Raw genomic sequence first — 23277 nt, 5'->3', positions numbered from 1 at the left:
TGGCACTGTTTGCTGAAATTCACATTGTGGTTTGTGATTAGTAAGAAAAAGAAAAGTCTCAGAGAGACTAAACCAAAGTTGTTTTGAAAGATGAAAAGATTTGGAAAGCAATTATCTGTCTATACACACATGCAAAGCCCATCAAGCAGTATCAATGATACAGATTAAATAATACAAATCGCTTCCTCACCTGTGGCCACTGGAAATGCTTTTATCAAAAGCATGGTGACTGAATCTTAAAGAACTACATATAGATGAGTAACCTTAGTTAATAATTTTCTTTTGAGAGAGAGTCTCACTATGTAGCCCAAGTGGGCCTCAAACTCACCATGTAGCCCAGGCTGGGTCAAACTTGTGGCATTTTCCAGGCTTCAGCCTTTTCGGTGCTGGGATTACTGGTCATGATAAATTTACCTGTCATGATAAATTAGATTTGTGCTTCTTGTATGGAATAACACTTGACTTTGATGTGTTGCATTTTCAGTCTCTGTACACCTTTCCTACCGTTTCAGTGGGACTAGGGGCTTTTGTCATGTACTGTTCTAAGGGAGAGTCTGAAACAGTTAACATGCAGAGAAGGAAACTAAGCTTATATGCCTCGCTTTGAGTTTTATAATCTTGGCTTTAAAGGAAGGTCTAGCACCACATAAGGATCGTGTACTGGGCTCACTGTGCCCAAGTCAGCAATGAGCACTGTAATTGTATTCTTTCTTTATAACGGTTGTTAGAAAATGGGCTTTCTTTGTTATTGTATAGCTGTTAGTCATTTGTACTTGCTCATTTGTGAGTTGTCTGTTTTATAATCTTTTCTCATTTATGTACTAGAAAATCTTAGATTACTCCCTATTTCTTTCCACATCAATATCATATATATACATATATATATATATATACATATATATACATATACATATATATATTCCATATATATAAATATATGGAATATTTTGTCTGATACTTCTCTTGTCATTAATTAGCTTCTGATTGTGTGTGTGTGTGTGTGTGTGTGTGTGTTGTGATATATGTATGTGTGTGGTGCATGTGTGTGGTGTATGTGTATGGTGTGTGTGTATGAGTGTGTGTGGGGTATATGTATGTGTGTGTGGTGTGTGTGTGGTGTGTGTGTGTGTGTGTGTGTGTGTGTATGAGTGTGTGTGTGGTACATGTGTGTATGTGTGTATGGTGTATTTGTGTGGTATGTGTGTGGTATACGTGTGTGTGGTGTGTGTGTATGTGTGTGTGGTATATGTGTGTATATGTGTGTGGTGTGTGTGTCATGTGTATGTGTGGTATATGTTTGTGTGGTGTGTGTATGTGTGTGTTCTGTGTGTGGTGTGTGTGTGTGTGTGTGTGTGTGTGTGTGTGTGTGTGTGTGTATGTGTGTGTGTGTTGAGGTTAAACCCAGTGCCTGTGCATACTAGGAAGTGTTCTATCTCTAAGCTACACCCCCAACTCTAGTTTTTATTTTTTTAACCCATAGAATCTAATATTTTTATGTAATCAAAATGATAGGGTTCCCCCCTCTGGATTTCCTCTATGACTCTGAAAGCTAAGGTAGGTTCTACTCAGAGACAGAGAAACATCTGTTCATGATTTCTTCTATTTTGTTTGCAATTTGATTTTTACAGCAAACTTTTTTTAATGTGTGTGTGTGTGGTAAATGTGTACATGACCATTTGTATATGAGCATGTGGAGGCACATCAACAGCCACTCTTCTATCATTTTAAATACCATTGTTTATTTATTATATTATTATTATTATTATTATTATTATTATTATTATTATTATTATATAAGATGGCTTACTGCCCCTGAACTCACAGTTGGGTAGTAAGCCCCTGCCTGTTGCCAGCTCTCAGTGCTGGGATTACAGTGCTTACCACCAAGCTTGGCTCCTTATGCTGGTACTGTGGATCCAAACTTAGTTTTCGTGTGTACACAGCAAGCTCGTCACAAATGGAAACATCTCCTTGGCCCTTTTAACAATTTTTTAAATTCTAATCAGAAGTTTTATTGATTTGATCAGTAAATATTTTGAGTTGGCCTTTATGCTTGACAAAATATAGATGATAAGGATAAAATAATAGCCAAAAATATGTAGAGTAGGAGAGATGAGTGACTAACAGGCAATGCTCGTGCAGTTGGGGGCTGTGGTAAAGGTGGCTTAACTGCTCTGGGGGCAATGCTGAGTCAAGTCGGTCAGGGTTGAGAGCCACTGAAACCTCTTCTTAGCCTTGCTCTCAGAGCATTCCCTTGAGCTAACTTGATAAAAACAATTTCTACTACAGGCAAAATCTGATTAACCATGGAGCATTATTCATGCTCTACTAATAGGCAAAAAGTCACCAGAAACACAGGAAGCAAGAGAATTATGCTTAAAATACTTAGGACAACAACATAATACAACCTTCAGCAAGATTTCAAATCAGGATTCAAAGGAACAAGGCCATCTGAGATAATTTGGATTTGGCTTTTGTACAACAACTAAAGGAAACCTTAAAGATTAGTAAATGTAAAAAAATAAAAATAATCTCACTTATAATCAATGTATAAATAAAAACAGGAAGATGACATTTTATTCAGTTCAGGAAATGTTTTAAAATATAGGATCCAGACAAGCCAGTCAGGTGTTTCTATGCCAATGTTATAAGTATAAATTAATAAATTGGTATTATTTTCTCCCCTTCCCTTGTTCTTTCTTTCTGAGATGAGATCTTGTGTCCTTAAGCTGACCTTGAGAATTTGCCACGTAGTTAAAGACGACTTTGAATTTGTGATTTTCCTGCCTTTACTCCCAAGTCCTGGCATAATAGGGGTGTGCCACCATGTCTGCAGAACAAAGCTAGGACTTCATGTGTGCTGGGCAAGCATGTTACCAACTGAGCTATAGCTTCAGTTCCTAAATCAGTATAATTGTCACGAAGACAATTTGGGGACATTTATCAAAAGCCTTAACAAATATGTACAGTCTTTGACTCATCGATTTTTTTCTAGAATTTATTTCATGTAAGCAGAGGTATGAATGCAATGGTTTTTGACAACAAAAATCTCATCAAAACAGCAAAGCTGGGGGAAATGTCTAATAACAGGGGACTGATTAAATTACAAAGTAGCACTTAATCAACCATTTCAAATACCAAATACATGGGAGATAACTTAAAATAACAAAATAGTGCAGGAGAGATGGTTGCCTCAATGGTTAAGAGCACTAGCTACCCTTCAGAAGATCAGGGTTCAATTCCTAGCATCCACATGGCAGCTCAAACTGCCTGCGCCCTCTTCTGGCCTCCACAGGCACTAGACACACACATGTAGCAAAACACCCATACACATATAGTAACGATATATAAAAATAACAAAATAATCGTTACGTTATCATCATGTCATGGGGAATTATGTCTGAATGCATTTACCTGAATGTCAAGATGTTAACCTGATAGTGGAATTGAGGTTTTCTTTACTCTAACTTCTCTACTGAATTTTCTAGTTTTTCTTTCTTTTTTTTAATGACATCTGTCCTGCTTTTTTGGGGGAATCTCAAAACATGCTCCTGGAGGAGAAAGAAAGGAGGAGAGGCTCAGAGCATTCCAAGAAAAACCCATTGATGCTACCGTTCCTGAATGACTCCGAGGCCTGGAAGGTGGTTGGCCCAGTTGACAAATGCTTTGCAAGGGTGTTGTTTCCTGCTGTGTCTGAGCCATGGCTTATTACCCAAACCAGTGTCCCATTCTGGCTCCAGTATTGGCTTATGCAAGCATCTAAGTGGCACTTCAGCCATCAGCACTTTAAACATGCTGTCACTGGCTCTGCCATCACAGGGTATGCTGTGCCCTACGAGCATTGGACTTGGATACCCACATGCCTTAGGGAATTCCTAGATAACTAACAAGTGAAAGATTGCTTCCTGCTATTATGGTTTGTTAAGTTTCAAGTGTGCTGATTAATTTTTTTCATCTGGGGATGCTATCCAGTTACTCAGTTGAACACATCTGGGTATTTCTTGGAGGCTTCCATATGGCTTTGATGAATGATTAGCACTTAAGTCAGTGCAGGGATCAGACCCGGAACCCTGTGCATGCTAGACAACCGTGCTTACCCCCAGCTCTACTCAGTAGACTTTAAGTAAAGCAGACTACCTTCCATTATTGGGTGAACCTCATCCAATCAGTTCAGGAAGACCTGGTGCCCCCACAGAATACTGTGCAAATCACTCAGTCAGGGAGGCACTGTCAGTTTTTCTCCCAGAGAAACCTACTCTACATGCTTTGGTCTTGCTGGCCCTACAACTGTAAGCCAGTTCTTAAAAATAACATCTCACAGCCCTACATCTATTGCATAGCTCCATTTCTCTAGTATGATCTGGCTACTGTTGTGAATCAATACCTTATTTCTTCTTTGGACTCAGATAGAGGCAGTATGATATTCCTATACTTTTTTTTTTTAATAAGAGCAATGCTTTCCCCAATAGAGTTAGGGCTATATAGTCCTGTTTGTGTGATGTAAATAGTTATATCCATGCTTTGTGTTCTCCTGACTTCAAGATGTCATACTGCCTACTCACTTGGAAATGACTGAACTGACAGTACAAAGGAAAGGGGACAGGATTTCTTTCAACTCATTGTCCTGTCAGAAGGAGTGGTCCTGACATTCCTATGAAGAGTTTCCAAAGATGTAATGATAGAATCAATCCTGAAACAGTATTGGTGCAGTGCATTGGTTTAATAAGGCCCTTGCACATACAGTGTGTTCTAGAACCTTCTATGCCCTCAGAGTTAGGTATGAGTTGCATTGTTTATCACTTCCAGTTTGCAAATGAAACATCACAATCAAGAAATCACTTGTCATATACTCAGTCTCCTCAGCTAGCCTCTGAGAAAGCTAGGACCAGACATCAAGGCTTGTCTGGTCCTTTTTTTTTTTTTTTTTTTTTTTGTCAGTATCTAAACATGTACATGGCCAAGTGAGCCCACTCTCCCAGGAGACGAGAGTGCCAATTCAGCTTCCGAACAAGAACATTTATTGTCAGTGGGGTGTTTTGGTTTTTTGATTGATAAAAGACAGTGACAATTTGGTCATGGTCATTCATACCTATAATCCCACTATTTGCAAGACTGAGGCAGACAAAGAAGATGAAAGGAAATTTGGGCAGGAAGGATAACTGGTGAGTTTGAGGTTTGGGTACAGTGGGGAGTCATTTTTCTATATAAAGAACTCAGAGCTTTTCTCTCTTTCTTTTTCAGTTCCCCCAAACTCTAATCCAAATGGACCTTGCTCTGGGAGGCAGTTCCCAAGCAACCAGTCCAAAGTCATCCTTGCGTCCTTTGCACTAACTCACATCTTCTTGTGGGATAAATAAGCCAGGAACATGTGTTAAAGGTTCAGTATATATCAAGGTAGTATAGAATTTGACTGTCACTCTCAGTACTGTTTAGTGTCAGGGTCTCTTTCTATGGCCCAGGTTATCCTCCAACTCATAGAAATTCTGCCTCAGTCTTTCAAATGGTGGGATTATCTTTTATCAATCAATAAACATGGATTTCACAGGCAACCTGGATATATAGTGAGACCCCAGCTTCAAAACTCAAATCAAATCAACCTACACCCCAAACAAAAAGCCATTAAAAACTAAAATTATGCACAATTATGGAATTTTAAATTTCTTGAAAAAAATTTCAATATTTGTGCATGTGTGTGTGGGGGCACACAGGTGACACGGTGTACAAGCAGAGCTCAGAGGACAACTTTCAATAGTCAGGTTTTTCCTTCCACCATGTAGGTCCCAGGGATTGAATTTAAAGCAGCAAGCACCTTTATGCTCTGAGTCATTTCAATGGCCCAGAATTTGTTTTGGGGACAAGGTCTCACTATGAAGCTTTGGCTGGCCTGAAATCTGATATGTAGACCAGACTGGCTTCAAACTCAGAGATCCTAGGATCAAATGCATGTATTGCTATGCCTGGCAGAAATTTTGCCAATAATATAAAAAATGGTACTTATGGTTTCAAGTGGAAAAAAATACAAGCCATTTTTTTTTAAAAAAGAAAAGGCATTTATTACTTTTTACCTCATATAACACAATGCATTTCAACATTTTAGACAATATTGGCAAACAAAAGACAATAAACAGGTATACCCAGAGGTAACCAGAGTTCATATTTGTTAAACATGAAGCCCTTCCCCCATGCATATGTCCAAACAAAGGTTTTTAATTTTACACATTTAGTTTTGACTTTACAGATATCTTTTCTGGCATTTGCTACACACCTGTGAAGTTATTTTAAATAGCTACACAGTATTCCTGCTGGAAATTTAGGTTCTTCATTTTCCCCATTAAAGTATAAAGAGATGGGCTTGTGTGTCCACATCCCAGCTGGTTAATTAGGCTTTGGTTAAAAATATAGTGTGTAACCAATACCACAACCCAGGATGACAACATTCCTGTGTCGCTAGGAAGTCTCCCATGGCTATTTACTGGTAAACATTGCCCCATGCCTGCTTTACATCGCCTGACTTTATGAGTTTGAGTTTCTTGACAGGTCATAAGAAGAGAAGAACACGATGGTTTTTGTTTTGTACACCTGGCTGGGCTGAATGTATTTCTGAGGTTTATCTGGGTTGTGGTGTGGCCACTTGTTTTTTCTTGAGCTGTCTTCTCTTCTGTTAATTTGTAGTTCTCTGTTTCAAAGCCCATGCCCACTTTTCCACTGTGGTGGGAAGTATTTCATGGGGAGAAGCACAGTCATTCTCAGACTAAACAGGGTTCTAAAGGCACCAAGAAGGACGACACTGTCTTAGTTTCCAAATGGAGGACCATCATTACATGTCTCTTGTTCTGGCTTGGGCTTTGTGCATCTATGACACTAATGAATAATTAAGATTATTTATTTGAATCAAGTTTTAGTTTCTTCTCTTAAAAAAATGACATGAATTTCCAATTTTTTTCTAAAACAGTTAACTCCCTAAAGCCGACCTTAACCTTAATAGAAACATTATTTACTGAAGGAGACAGAATGTAAACAAATAGATGCTACCTTACTTACATGTTACCTTGGAAGCTGGCCTCCTGCACCAAGAGCCCTGGAAGTTCCTCATCCCTCAGATAAAGACGAATCACTATTTGCAAACTAGTACTCTGTAAAGACTTTAAAAGAAGAAAAAAGTTAGGTGTGGTGGCACACACCTGGAATCCTAGCACTCTGGACGCAGGCTGGAACAGTGCCACAAGTTTGAGGAGACACAAACTCTCCAAACTAAAGAAGATAAATATCCTATTTGAATCCCAAATTAGCCATTACTAGATTGACATCTAATCTGGTCCTCCTTCCAGAAATAAAAGCTCAGGTTTGGTTAAAGTTCTTGACCAGGTGGTGGCGGTGGTGGTGGTGCTTGCCTTTAATCCCAGCACTCGGGAGGCAGAGGCAGGCTGATCTCTGGTCTACAGAGAGAGTTCCATGACAGCCAGGGCTACCAGAGAAGCCCTGTCTCAGAGGAAAAAAAAATTAGCTCCCCAGGTCACAGAGAAACTCAGATATGGTGCCCATTGCTACTACTCAAGTCTCTTAAACTTCTTGGCTGTCCCAAACTGCCTTCATTTTCAAACTAACACAGCCGAATCAGGGTTCCTCATTTGTTCGGGCCACTTTCTATCTGAGGCTCCACATTCTGTGTTGTTCCTTGAAGAGACAGTTCTATGTAGGTGTCTGCTGGTGTAAGACCTGGACCTGTCCTTGTAACCAAAGGTCTTTCTCAGCTGGGCATGGTAAAGCTCTCTCTATGCCCCTGGCATTTGGGAGCAGGAGGGAGAGGATACAGAGTTCTAGGTTATCCTTGGTTACATAAGTGAGGTCAAAGCCAGGAGAACTTACAAGAGTCTAAATAATAATAATAATAATGATAATAATATATTAAAAGACATCTATCTTATACTAAAGATTCAGAGTAGGCAGGCACCTTCTATGGTAGCAGTGTGTAAACATAGTTCTACAAATCTTTGCCATGATTTATCTTAGACATTGCTTAAGGAAAAAATTGTTATATAAATAATAAAGAAACAAAGGAAGTGATTCACCTAGAACTCTGTCACCTCTATAGATCACTCAACTGATCGTTTGTTCTTCTATGGAATCTTCTGGTTTTGTACAAATAATTTAAGTGCTATAATTAACCTGGGATGTGGAGGAGTTTTACACTGAAAGACACAGCTCACTTAGGGAAGCCCCGCTTATCACAAGGGGCTCCTACACTCAGCTCCTCAGATCATATGCCACAGGATTTGAGACAGGGCACCGAGAGGGTGATGCTGGCACTTTAGTGTCACCTAAGGAAGGTGACTCAGTTGCTGGGTCAGAAAGGAGGACAAAGGCTGCTCCACTGCTGGGGCCACACCTTGCCTGTTCACCACAGCATGCTTCACGCTTAACACAAGGTCAGGTATTGGCTAAGTACTCAAGTATTGAATCATTACTCTGGAACCTTACTGACCCATTTTTTATTTTCTGTCTGTAGTGCTGGGATAGAACCCAGGACCTCATGCTTGCTAGGCAAGTGTTGTACCACTAAGCTGCACCTCTGGCCCCAGCCACCCCATTATTTTGGGGGAGATGCAAGAAAATCCTAGATAATAGCATCTAATGTTATTTTCCATTTAAGTGGAATCTTGACTAGTTAATTAAACAAGTGTATCCTGAGGTTTGCTGTGACTAAACATTACTGGACTGTTTGGGATTGAGAGTCAGAGGGGGGTGGAACATCCTCATTGCTACTCTGGGACTATGAGGCATAGTCTGAGATAAACAAAGTGGCTCTTTCAATTTTTAAAAACAGTCTTATTTTAACTTCCCAGAAGAGTTGAGAAATCAAGAAACAAATGATAATTGGTGGGAGAAAAGTAATTTCACTTAAAGAAGCTTAAAGGGTTCTGGAAATTACGACTTTTCCAGAGCTTTTGGCCAGAAATGGGGCAACACTTACTCGAAGAGCCACAGTTTCCAGGGATGGTCACCTTAGGTTTCAATTAACATGATATATGTCTTCCTAGAAGATTAGGACTTTAAGGAAGGCTCCCCATAGCCTGATATGAGATACAGGACAGTCACTTGAGATATGTGGAACCTAGCTGCTTCTGCTTGTGGCCAGAGCTAGGAGGTGTTAGCATTTCCTAACCAAATTCTACTAAACAAAGTCCCAGAGATACTTTTCTTAAAAATAATTCTGATTTCTTTTTTTTTTCTAAAAAAAAAAAAAAAAGACAAATCACCATATTGGAGAATACTGTTTGGATTCTGAGGGTCCCATCAGAGCTGTTTTACAATATGTGTTTATACAATCTTAATGAGGTTGGCGTCGGACTGTGAAAGTGGGCCATCCGGGTCAGTGTGTGTGACATTTCGGATTCATTTCACTTTGGATCACAGACTAGTGACACACTATTGTTAGACACCAACTTGATTTGGATTTGTCTTTGGACATTCAAATTAATATAAAGTCAAGTTAAACACAAAATGCAAATCACCACCAACTTCTAAAATGCAATTGGGTAAAGAAAACAGCCAGCATAATTTCCTGCCATTATCAACTGCTGTGGTTTCAGTGAGAAAACTACCCGGGGGCTTATGGGTCTGGATGCTTGGTCTTCAACTGGTTTGGGGACCCACTGTTTGGGGAGCTTCTGAAACTTTGAGGAAATGGAACGCTGGTAGAGGAGGTGCATCATAGGGGCAGGCTGTGAACTTACACTCAGGGCTGACACTCTTAGTTTCCTATATGCAGGTGAAATGTGATTTGCCAGCCCTGCTCTGTTACTGCCCCCTTACCTTCTTGGCCATTATGGACTCCCTCTTTGGAACTGTAAGCCAAAATAGACTCTTGCCTTTGGTCATAGTATTTTATCATGGTAACAGAAACAAAGCAAAACACTTTTTAATGAATGTAAACATTTGACATTTTGAATATTCATATTTAAAGAAATTAAAAATTTGAAAAGTTTATAGAATCTGTTTATAGCACCCGGTGTTCTACTAATTACATCCCATATTAACCAATTATGCTTTTTGTCCAAGAGCCATAGGAGTTAAATACTTTAGTGATAATAAAGAAGAGAAAATAATCACATAAAGAAGCAATTAAGTGTCACAATTATGATTTAGAGGAAATCTGCCCAATAAAAGCAAATGCATATAACATATCATTCTATTTGCTGATGAGCACAGTGGACGTAATTTTGGGGAGTAGGAAAACTGAAAATGGGTCCTTTGCCTCTGGACAGTCCCTCTTCTGCCATCCTTCCCCAGAATACCACGCTGCTCCAACAGTCCAAGCATTGACTGCCTCGTGTGCTGATGAGCAAGTGCACTGACTGTTTCTTCACTAGATGTACATGCTGCCTACATGTCTTTAGCTCCTCCAAAGTAATGAACATTGCTGACTATTCAATTATTTAAACAGAATAATTATGGGAATGATAATTAAAAACACACAAACATTTCATTGGTAAGTTTCAAGTAGAAGCAGAAAACAAGCCCATGGCTGCATGCAGTCAGTAGCCGCACATTTCTAAAACACATTAAATGTAAATGGAGTAGCTCCCTTAAGACAGTCTCTTCCGATGGGGACATTTATTCCTTATTCCAAACACATTTTTTTTGAGTGTGCTGATGGCAACGACTTTGCATGATCACCCACAGGTATAAAACTTAGCTCCATTTTTTCCCTTTCTGGTTTACTATTAGCAGAGCCCAAACACATCCACAGGATTTCTAAGGAGGACCTCTCTAAAAAACTCCTTTTAAATTTTAGTGTCCTCAGTTGTGTGTTAAAGAAGCTAAATCCAAAGGCTAACCACATCTGAGCAAAAAGTGGAAGAAGGTTAACTTCAAAGTTCAGAGATAAGAGCAGAGAAAGAAAGTCAGATTCACTGTGTGTGAGTTCATATCATGTCATTCTCACCATGAGCCAGGACACTTGTATTCATGTAGTCTGATTAAGCCAAGTGACAGGCCAAAGGAGTCTTGTGAAGAGACTAAGGAGATGGAGCCATTTGGCTTGTCTAACAGGGCATTAGGAGGTCTAAATGATCAATCTATTTAAGAAAACAAAAGCATAAATCCAGATCCTTTTTTTTTGTTCAGAGTAGCATCCCCTGCCATATTCCTTTTATCTATGAAATGGATAAAAACCACATCAATCATCCTTGATTGTTCAAGCATAACACACTGTTGATGTGCTTGAGCATTCAGGGATGCCTTTGGGAAAAAGCTATGAGAATGGTTTTTAAAGTTCTCAAAGACAAAAGAAATGACCACGATTATACAGATTACATTGGGAACATCTCTGAAAGCACCCAGCTTGGACTCAAACACCTCTCAGCAGAACTTGACTCTGCAGTCATAAGTTCCAGAGTTTCTCAAGCATAAAGGCACTTCCCCCTGCAACATGAGTTCTATAGCACTTTCTGCTAGCCAGAGCTTTTGAGACTACCTCCATGATAAATTGACTAGGCTTAAAGCTTGGGCTATTAGCTGGATATTAAGGTTTGTAGAAATGAAATGACATAATGTCTGAGATTGGTTTTTAAATGTCAGTAAAAAAGGAAAAAGTGGGAGGGAGCAGGTGAAGCAAAAATTCAGCCAAGTCCATAATTGCTGGACCCAGGGATAGGTGTGTGTGGGTTTTCCATATCATTCTATCTGTGTGCATGCTTGACAGTTCTCATGACGATATTTTAGCTTCTTATAAACATAGACCTGGAACTCCAACAGGACATTAAGCTATGCAGAAAGAAATCAAATCTGGTCTGAAATCTGGAGCTCCTTCTAGATTTATAAAAACCCTTTCACCTGTTTTTTTCAAACGAAGGACATGACATAAATCTGCACACTATCCTAAAAAATGGAATCATGATGCATTTACACAATTTAGCCCCAAATTAGAGAGCTCTAAATGTTAGTAGTTGTGGCTGGAACACAGACCGTGTTATAGGAAGAGAGACATCTGGATTCCGGTTCCACTTTAGTTCAGAAGGGAAATAGATGTTAACTCTAAGAAGCTGGGTTTCTTGATCGGCTTGTCAGACACAAGCTTTTCTTGTGGAGGACAACTCTTCCTCTTCCATTATAGGAGCAGGTAGATGGTGTCCGCTCCTGAAGCTCACACCTGAACCAGAATGACACAGGATACACTGCGCAGAGTCCCACCCTTCCTAGCTATTTCCTTTTTCTTCTGAAGAGCCTCATATGCTGCTGCTCTGGGCTCACGACGGTCCATGCAATTCTCCAGAACACGAAAAGTAAGAGTCCCCGGGTCTATGAGGACAATTGCATTTGTTCATGTGTAAAATCCAGTTTGGGAACTGTAACCTCAATCTAGGTCACTGGAACTGGATTAGAATTAAGAGACAGTAACACACTCTGTACATGTTTATCTATCATGTGTTTTCTTCTGGTGTCTTGACACAAGGCTTTATATAGTCATGCTGGGCTTCATGGCTATGAAACTGAGGATGACCTAAACTCTGGATCCTCTAACCCCCACCATCTAAGTGCGCACTGACTCATGCCAACTATGCCACTGGCCTTAAATTACATGCATTTTCTGATGCACTGATACTATTTACATTTTTTTTTTGTTCTTCAGATTAAGTATTTGGTTAGGAATTCACTCAATTAATAATGATACCAGGAAAACTGTTTTTAAAATGAGGTATTTGTTTTACTGTTTGAAACAGCAGAGGTTTGGGTAAACTGTAGAAACGTTCCAGTAAGTAAGAAAGTGGGCGAGAGTACATGGAAACAGAAACAGGGTCTGGCAACATGCCGCCTTGACCCAAGACCCCTGAGATTCCTTGCTGTAGGCAAAACATACCTACCTACCTTATGCTTATTAACAGAAAAATCAGTATGAATCCTTCGAAGTTTCTACTTGGCTACATGGGAATGGGGGCACTGACAAAGGCAAAGGGCTCAGACCATCTGCATCACTCCCTCCCTGTTCCAGTACAAAAATAGTTATCAGCAGACCATCATTCCCTTGGTTTCAATTATCTTAGAAAAACACTTAGAATTACAGCAATGACAGCATTTTCAAGTTCTTTTATGCAGAACCGTTGCCAAGGTTCAGAATACCATGAGAAATCTTGAGAACACAGTTTTCACATGAAAAACTGAGCAATCAGGTTTGCCAGGCCCAAGATGATGATGAAAACGTGAAAAACTAATTTAGGCCATGTCAGACGCTCTTCTTGGTGTAGGGAAATTATGTAGATGAGAGAAGGATATATGAACACGAAAGCCAGGCCGCATGCTGCTCCCGAGTACCTGCAAAATGAAAACATTCTGGGTTAATAATCTTGCTGCATTTTTGATGACTTATAATTAAGGTCAATACAGAATGATTTAAATTGTATTCAGTTGCATTTGCCACAAAATTTGTTATTTGTTACTGGCATTTGAGTTTAAAACTTGTTAGATTTCAGGGGTGGTGTTATTGTACATCTTTAATCCCAGCATTTGGGAGGCAGAGGCAGGCTGATCTTTGTGAGTTCAAGGCCAGCATGGCCTACAGAGCTAGTTCCAGGACAGCTAGGGCTGTTAAACAGAGAAACCCTGTCTCAAAACAAACAAGCAAGCAAACAAAAAATGTGTTAGATTTTAAATCAATAAAAATATTATTTCCTGTTTGTCTTTATAATATCTGAATGGCAGTTTTTATTCATTCCTTAAATCTTAGATACATCTGGAGACAGGCTTTCATCTTTGATCTTTTTTTAATACAGGGTCTCATGTAGACCAAGATGGCCTTGAACTTGTTATATAGCTAGAATGACCATGAACTTCTGATCCTCCTGCCTCTATTCCCTAAGTGTGGGGATTTCAAACCCGCAACACCACATTGCTTTATGAGGTGCTGGGGATGAACCCAGGGCCTAGTGCATGCTGGGCAAGTACTCTACCAAATGAGCTATATCCCTCATCTCCTTCACTTTTGACATTTATAAAGTCATTTGGGATCTGTGAGGGATTTGTATCATCTGTGTATGAATGAGAAAAGAGTTTTTCTGTGGCATTCAGTGTAATTATCAAGGATAACAAAAATTCTTAAATGAATTTGTGACAGACAAACAGGCAATCCCCCATTTTCTTGAGGAATAATTTAACAGGAACTTTTAAGTCCATTATATTTTGTAGGTATCACAGAACACTCTCTCCCACAGGCACCACAGGACACTCTCTCCCACAGGCTCCACAGAACACTCTCTCCCACAGGCACCACAGGACACTCTCTGCCACAGGCTCCATAGAACACTCTCTCCCACAGGCACCACAGGACACTCTCTGCCGCAGGCACCACAGGACACTCTCTCCCACAGGCTCTACAGGACACTGTCTCCCACAGGCACCACAGGACACTGTCTCCCACAGGCACCACAGGACACTCTCTCCCACAGGCTCCACAGGACACTCACTCTCTCCCAAAGGCACCACAGGACACTCTCTGCCACAGGCTCCACAGCACACTCTCTCCCACAGGCTCCACAGCACACTATTTTTTATTGCTTGCTGCTTTCTCAGGAAAGGTTCTCACAAGTGTGATTCAATCTCATGTCTGTATGGAGGAAGATTATTTTCAGACCATTTTGAAGGCATTTCTCTCAAGTCTGCTGTTCATATGGAGGAAGGCCTCAGATTATTCTGAACACATTTCTTAGTGACAGTCTGTATCAACTCTTTTCCTACCATCTTCAACCTGCCACAACTTTTTTAGAGAAAGGACATTAAGAAAGATCCATCTTAGAGCTAATCTCTTGCTATTTGAACCTTTTTTCTTTTTGAGTAGAGATGTATTAAGAGTTAGATGGACATGGTGTTGACATATAAAGGACTTCCTGGGCACAACTAAGAAGTAATGCATATTGAAAATAACTTTATTTCAGAAAAAATAAACACAATGGAAAATGAGAAATGTAAAAAGAAGAGAAAGGTAGCTGAGGGACAGTGGGGCTCCTAGAGCTCTTTCTCTACCAGAGAACAGCAAAAATGGGATTTAACAAGCACCCTAACAAATACCAGAAAGTATACTTGAACACTAACAGTATTAAAGACATAGAGAAAATTCATTCAATTAAAGCATCAGCAGCAACAATGACAACAGAGTATGTATGCACAGGTATACCTTATGATCCCTCCTATGTTTGGGTAGAAACAGGCCATGGTCACTCCAGCTCCCACAATAATTACATTAAGAATCAGCACATGGAAAATGCTAGAAGGTAGAAGAGAGTTTACACAAAAGAAAAGTTATAAAACAAATAAGTTATAATCAATTTTTAGGACAATTAAAATTCATTTTTTAACACCTTCCAATGATTGTCATTAATTTGCCAACAAAACTGAAGTGAACTCCTCAATGTTGGTCATGAGACAGTGAAATTAGTCTTTTTATCCAGTTCTATAAAAAGGCAAATTTCACAGGGGCAAACTAGTATTATGCAACAGAGTTATAATTTTATTTGGAATATCTTGAAAAAACAAAATCATGAAGAAACCTATTAAAGTGCAATTTACCTGACAGAATATAGTAAAATTATTAAAAACAACATCATTATTTTTGTAGATAACCAAGAATTATCTAAACAAATGAGAAAAAAAGTTAGTTGGATTTTCACCAGACAAGAAAATCTAAAGAAAAACGTAGAGGGTAGGAAGGTTTGTGGGAGAATATTGTCAGTGTATAAAAAAGTATGGAAAATTATTTATGGTAGGTAGTTATCATACATCTTGATAAGTTATAGATATTAGGTGTCAAGATGTTATTATTCATAATTTCAACCTTCAACTTGCTGGACCTTTGTTGTTTTACTAGACGAAAAACTTCTGTTTATTTTCCAAAGTAGAGGCTGGTTCTCCAAGTGTGGCCATTAATTCTGTTTCAGGAAACTTTGAGGTAAATACTATTCTGATAACAGTATGAGACACTGTATGCTTTACAAAAGCAACATGCAAGGGCAAAGGCACCTACCTATCTGTACTCTATGATGGAATTTTCACTGCCAACATTCCAAGAAAAAATAAAACAAAAAATTACTTATTAACTTTGTCCATGATCAGGCTGGGGATATGACTCAGTGGCACATTAACCTAACATGCTTCAGGTCCTGGTGTGATTTCCAGCACCCAAGGGGTGAAATGAGCAAAGTTTTATTTCTTAGATCTCATCCCTGGAGGATGTATCTTTTTAATATTCTATGTGATCAAATGGGAAACACACTCAAGTACATTGATGTCTTGAGGAAAAGCAGCTGCCAGCAGAGCAGGACCAACATCTCTGACAGTCTCAGCAGATGCTACCACTCCTCAAAATGTAGCCAAAATAGCAGGCATCAGCACTTGGCGATTAACTGACATTTCCTATAATGAATGTTGATGAGTTTGTCCTTTGAGGAAAACAACAGGCAGTATTTGTTGATGATAGTGACAACCGAGTTTTCAAATAAAAACTAGGATTTTAGAGAACTTGGCATTTGCCACTGTGAGTTTGATGATTTCCCAAAATTTAAAGACTTTTTAGGATGAAGCAGGTAGTGTTATTAATGGATGTGAGTTCTGGTGACATATAAAGACATGTGTGAGCAACATGAGGAACCTATATTTTTTTCATAAAATATTATTCATGTTAACAAGTAATAGTTTTATTTATAATTTTTGAAGGGGAATCCTAGCATCTCAAGAATGGCCTCACACATTCTCCTGCCTCTGTCGCCTAAGTGGATGGGACTATAGGTGTGAGCTTCTATGTTCGGACTTACTGATTTTTAAGGAATCGATAAATACCTTAAAATTATTAGTTTTAATTTTTTACATTAAATATTGATAATGTACCTTTGAAAATTAAAGCTCCTGGTAATAATAAAATTGAAGAGTATGAAGAAGTCTTGAGTTAAAAAACTCATACACTGCCTGTGAAAAATGCAACTATAGGACAAACGACAGCGTGTTCTTATCACAGGGAAGACATATAATGTGATCACAAAAGGCCGATCTCAGACTTTTTTCAAAGAAGAAAAATCACTCTAATGGCGATCATTAAAATAATGAAAATAAAAAAAGGAAAAGAAAGAAAAAAAAAAGCTGGGCAGGGTAGTCTTTAATCCCAGCACTTGGGAGCCTGGGGCAGGTGGATCTCCGAGTTCGAGGACTGCCTGGCCTATATGGCAAGTTCCAGGACAACCACGGCTACACAGAGAAACCCTGTCTCAAAAAAACCCAACAAAACAAAACAAAAAACAGTTGAAGAGAGGAGGGATGTATTAGTCAAGAAATATTTCATCTATGACTTCACTGGGTTTATTTTATTTTTGTGAAACAAATACAGTAGACTTAATGGAGTAACAAACAGAAACTTTGTTTTTTTTCTGAACTCCAGTGTTCTAGATTAGCAGTTAAAACTATAGCTTGCTACTCATTAATGTTCAAGAGGACATTGTGTCAATGTATCAAGAATACCTGGTAGCTCTTGAATTATTTCATGAGGGGACAGACTACAAACAAGAATTATTTGTTTAATATTGTTTAAGAGTTAATTAAACTCTTGTTTAGTATGTTATTATAAATGTTTTCCTATATTGTATTCATAAGTTTTTGTCTTTTAAAATATTTATTCCACTCACACCTACAAGCCCACCATTTGGGAGGCTGAGGCAGGATCATGAGCTCCAAGATAGCTCTGGCCACACAGAAATACCCTCTCTCAAACACCTCCCCTCCCAAAGCTAATTTATTCCCAATAAAACAAGGTTAGATACTTTTTGCTTTTGTAACATTTACTGTAATGGTTAATCAGGGGACTATGAGAAATCTTCAGGGAAGCCTGGAGATATAATGATGCTACGTGGAAATTTCTCTTGGATAAGGGTAACAACCTGAACAGATCTTTTTCAAAAGGATGTACAATTCCTCTAGGCCCATTAAAATGCTAAACTTCCCATAGCAATTTAAACTTGTTATATATGAAATAAGAATTTAAACTCATTCTATGTCTCACCTTCAATTCTACACAACTGGGCATTTCTATAGAAATGTATAACTATTAATAAACATACATGTATTAATACCAATAAAGAAAGTATTGGCTTTCTTGAGCAACACAGCAACATAGATTCTAAGTGTCATACACTTCTTAACAAGGTGTACTTAGTAGCAGTTAAATCCTTACATAGATAATAATAGACATCACAGCTAATTGACTCTCCTGGAAGGGACAGACACCAGATTGTCCCGGTCAAGGGAGTGGCATCTCTATTTAAAGCTCTTCTGGGAAAAGGACCTTGTAATCTATCCTTAGTAACCATTTTCATTAGGCAAAATTGTTTTTTATAGCAAAAGGATCAGTCAAACTTTAAACTGACCTGTTTGCACAGTCATTTGTTGCTTGGCACATCTTGCTGGTCAAGAGAAGAACCCTTACCTAGGATAAATGTCACCGAAGATATGGCCCAAGAGCTGAACACGAGCCAAGTAGCCTAGGAGTGGGTAGACAGTCATCATCTGGAACAGCAGGAATATCCTTGCAATGAAGGACAGGGTGTCACTGCTAGGGAAGTTGTCTAAGAAGTTCTAATCCAAGAAAGACAACGGAGTCATGTCAACACTCAGTGTAGTATGTTCAAATTCATAACACTTTCTGCTTAGTGTGAACACAGGCAATACCCAAGGAGTGGTTTATGAGCTGATGCCCATCTACAAATGGCTTGCTAACTATTTGTCAAGAGGTGAGTACAGAAACCAAAACTCATACAGAAACTGATAAAATATCCACACTGGCATATTCTGCTTTATGAACGTTCTGGTCTGAAAATGATTCAACATTAAAACAATGAAAAAAAAAAAAAACCTTGTTCTTCACCACCAACAGACCAAAAAAAGTTGATTTACAGTAAGTGAATTTGTTCCTGATTTATTTAAATGGCAAACTAAATTCAATGACGTATCTTTACTATAGCTCTCTTGCTTTTCCTCCATTGACACTGCAGCATTTCAAAGAGAGTGCATGGTAAGAATACATCTGTCACCCGGGCCATCAATGCTTGCAGTCTAGCACTAAGTAGAAAAAAATTTACTTTTGCTTTCTTCATTTCAGTTTGGTATCTGAAAAAGCTAGTAACTCAGAATTATATTTTCCCTTCCAACTATGAATACCACAAATATTCCCATTCCCAGGGGAGTCACATTTATGAGGGATTATTCATATCAGGGAAATTTTCAGCAAACACTTGTCTGCCAAAGAACATCCACAAACAACACGATGAAGAGGAGAACATTTCCAGCTATCACACAGCAGCAGCTCTGTATCCTTGTAGAGAACCCTATCAACACTGCTGAAATAAACACCTTGAAACCTGCTTAAAACATGATCGCTAGACTCCTAGAGGGGTTTCCTCTGACTAGAAAATCACCTGTGAAATGCTGTGTTCTTCATGAGAAATTCTTTAATACCTCTAAGTTTCACTACAACTGCTTAGTGAAAGATTTCTTCCTTACTGCTTCTGACTCTCACTTTTTAATAGCTAAATAGTCTGTTCTATTTTGCTCCTTGTTACTCAGTCTCTAAACAAGAGTCTTATCTGTCCTTAAAGACCAACGAGTTAAAGCCAGTTCATTCAGGACATTGCCACAAGTAAGCTTTGGAAAACAGGGATTTCTGTGGATTCTCAGTGGAGGTTTTAGAAATCCATGTGAAGACTGGTAACCATGGTCTGTATAAAGGGAAATGTGTGTACATGAGGGTGCATTTGAGCATTACAAGCTGCAGAGTATGCAGAACCCTATTCCAGAATCCATCAGATGTAGCCTGCACATATTATGTTACTTGATGCAAAAGAAAAATAGAAACTTGGAAAGGACAGGGAAGGTAGAGGTGGCATTCAAGTCCAGGCCTGACTCATCTGGTTCCTGTATCGTTCTCCTGGCTACACATGCAAGGTCACACAAGTGTACACAATACCTTACCTGTTCAATACAATCTTTGGATAGTGGAGGTGAAGGAAATGAGGCAAAAACCAGGAAACCAATATAGAGATAAGTTAGCGTCACCAGCATATAAGCAATGCATAGGTCTCTCACCTGTATATAAACACAAGATAAAATGCTCACTCAATATGAAGACATTTACAGTAAGTCTACTTAAACACACTAAGTATGGAGTCTGACAAATAAATCCACATGTATCTTTTTTATTTTGTATGGGTCTGTATACTTTCTACCTAATTTTCACAAAATGCAATTATATATGTGTACACACACACACACACACACACACACACACACACACACACACACACACATTCATTTAATTACTCTACTGGTTTTTCTTTTTAACTTGTCTGGAGTATGTAGACTAAACTACTTCTTAGAAGATTTTGAGAGCTAATATAAACTGTGGTTTAACACAACCGAAGTTCTAATTTAACTTCAGAAGGTAACATTTGAATTAAAAAATTAAATTCAAATTAAAAAAATAATTATAATAAATAAAGACAATAAGAAAGTATAAGCCACTTTTGGTTTGACCTATGAAATTTTAAAAATTCTTTTTTAGTAAATTAGCTTAAATCATCAAAGTATGTGTAGGCCGTGGGAGTGGAACATATTAAAATATATTTAATAAAAGGAGGAGCACCAGTTAAAGAGTAGACAAGCATGAATTAAGGACAAGCTTTAAAAACTTAAACAGTAAACAAAAGGACATTTAAAAAGCAGCTCTTCAAATAGCTGTCCAAAGCTATTACCCGAGTCAGCAAACAAACACAGATTATTAAATAAAGTGGCCTGCTTTCTTCCACCGCTGTTCCCACCCTCCCAGTCCATGCAAAAGAAAAAGCTCCAAGAAGAGACTGAAAGCAGCCAGCTGTTAAATCCAAACAGAACAGATTCCACAGCTTGCAAATGGTCTCCATTACCACTTAAGTTACAGCCAAACAATTCAACACAACTAAATTGTAGCAACAGGCCTATTCATTTTGGATAGAAATTACGTGAAAGCTAGGAAAACAGATTAGAACAAATTATATACAGTTTTGAAGTTTGATAACACAGTAAGAATGTTCAGACATTAGAATTAGGGAACATTTTGGATTTTTCTTGATGACCCCTAAAATGGGCTGAAGCAACAGCAATGTTTTCTAAACTTGAGATCCATAAATCTGGCTGAAAAGCAAACAAGAGCCTATGAGAAATCTTAAGGTCATGTCTAAATTGACATTCAGTTTGAAAACAAACCCGGGATTCAGTATCAGAAATGAGATAGTGGGTAGGCCTTTGGAGCTATATGCTTATTATGCAAGTTGGTCTCAGCCCTTTCAAATTTCTGTGAGAGCTTATTGTCTAGTGAAGGGCTTCTAAATCTTTTCTCTTTAGTTCATGAAGCTCTAGGGCCCAGTTCTAGGGTAGAATTCAGTTTTCCCTGGGGCTGTGTCACACACTCTGAGCAAAAACAAATCAAGAAATGCCTATTTTCATATAAAAAGTAGTTGGCTTCAATTACATTTCAAAGGCATTCCATTCTCCACCTACTCAAGCTGGCTCAAGAACTGAGACAGCCTCATTTAAAACATGATTTATTATGTTTATGTATGTGTGTGTTTGTGGGTGCATGTGAGTACTGGTGCCCAAGGATACTCTGGGCGCTGGAGTTACAGGTGGTTGTGGGTGACCTAATGTGGGTGCTGGGAATTGAACCCCAGTCCTCTGAGAAAGCAGTATGCGCTCTTAGTTGCTGAATCATTTGTTCAGTCCAATAAAGCCCCCTTAACAAAAGAAAATCTTGGGGAGCTAGGGAGATGGCTCAGTGGTTAAAGTGCTTGTTACAAATTAGCATGAGGACTGGAGTTCAGCTCTCTATAAACCCACATCAGTGCCAAGATGGCCTATAATTCCAGTCTTGGAAAGGAGAGATGGGATCCCCAGGGCAATATGATTGGCAAGACCAGTCAAACCTGTGAGCTCTGGGTTTGATTGAGAGATTCTGTTTTCAATGAAGAGGAAAGAAACACACACACACACACACACACACACACACACACACACACACACACACACACACACACACAGAAAATGGAAGAAAAAAAAAGACAAAACCTCTAGAGGTGAAAATAACTGTGTCAGAGAGAGAAAGAAAGATGGGAAGAATTTCACTGATAGTCTTTAACTTATATACCATCTGACTGTATTATTTTAGTCCAACTTCCTATAACACATGTACCTAAATGAAATTTCAGGAGATGTGAATGATGATTCCAAGGCTAGTGCTTCCAACAAAAGTGTTCCCTCCCAGTTTTCCTGTTCTCAGGACATTAGCCAAGAGCAGCAATGCTTATGTTCTAACTGCCATTGACTTTTATTATAAAAACAATCCCATTAAAATGATTTATTATTATTATTTATATTTTAAATTGTGTGTGTGTGTGTGTGTGTGTGTGTGTGTGTGTGAGAGAGAGAGAGAGAGAGAGAGAGAGAGAGAGAGAGAGAGAGAGAGAGAGAGAGAATATGCACAGGAGCCCAGGTGTCCACAGAGGTAAGAAAAGGGTGTTGGATTCTTGGGAGCTAGAGTTCCAAGCAGTTGTGAGCTGCCCACTGTGGGTGCTGGGAACTGAACTTGGGCTCTCTGCAAGAATAGTTCACACACTTAAAGGCTCAGTCATTGCTTCAGTTCCCAAATTTATCAGTTTTTTGAAAAAAGTTCTTGAGTGGAAAGATGTTCCTTGACATTAAAAATTAGCCAAGTTTAATAGTTGTTTTATCATAAAGTTTTCTTCTAAATAGATCCATACCATTAGATCATGAGATCCTGGAGACGAGGACTGTCTTTTTCATCTTATACTCCCAATACTACCTAGGACAATATCGGACATAGCAGGAACTTGTAGGATAAAATTCAGGCATGACCTGGCAGCCAGCCTACCTGGCACACCACGCTTCTAAATAAGAAGCATGGCACAGTACGCCCCAGAAGTCAGAACACTGAATTCTGAAGTGGGCATTAGTAACTGGTAGCTGGCCTGTGGACAAGTCTGCACTCTCTCTGTCTCTTTTTATGTGCTTCTTTCCCATAGAGACCCTGGTGTTATGACCGCTCACTATCCAATCTGAGATAATGTGTTAAACAATCACAGTCCATAGGCTTCTACTATGTCAGCGGTTGCTCGCATGCAATAAAGCAGACATTATTCCCTGAAACCATCTCCAGAATGGTTCTTCTCCATGCCCTTTACCCACCTGAGGGCATTGTGG

At 38.9% G+C, this 23277-nt stretch overlaps 1 protein-coding gene across 7 annotated transcripts in view; it reads right to left on the bottom strand.

Annotated features, from left to right (window-relative positions):
- Positions 1 to 6654: 6654 nt before the first annotated feature.
- Slc38a9 (solute carrier family 38 member 9) overlaps positions 6655 to 23277 on the bottom strand; it is a 79031-nt gene continuing 62408 nt past the window's right edge. For 6 of the 7 annotated variants that reach the window (XM_027401465.2, XM_027401466.2, XM_027401468.2 and 3 more), the window contains 4 exons: positions 19999 to 20112; positions 18458 to 18606; positions 15167 to 15256; positions 6655 to 13311 (listed from right to left, as the gene is read on the bottom strand). In XM_027401465.2, the coding sequence (XP_027257266.1) occupies positions 13146 to 13311; positions 15167 to 15256; positions 18458 to 18606; positions 19999 to 20112 (519 nt within the window). In that variant the 3' untranslated portion in view covers positions 6655 to 13145. Of the gene's footprint in view, positions 13312 to 15166; positions 15257 to 18398; positions 18607 to 19998; positions 20113 to 23277 lie in introns of those variants that run through there. The other variant, XR_003482493.2, reaches the window with a different exon arrangement.

Source organism: Cricetulus griseus, chromosome 2 (genome assembly GCF_003668045.3).
Source record: "Cricetulus griseus strain 17A/GY chromosome 2, alternate assembly CriGri-PICRH-1.0, whole genome shotgun sequence".
Classification (NCBI taxonomy): domain Eukaryota; kingdom Metazoa; phylum Chordata; class Mammalia; order Rodentia; family Cricetidae; genus Cricetulus; species Cricetulus griseus.
This window is presented reverse-complemented; position numbering and strand designations above follow the sequence as displayed.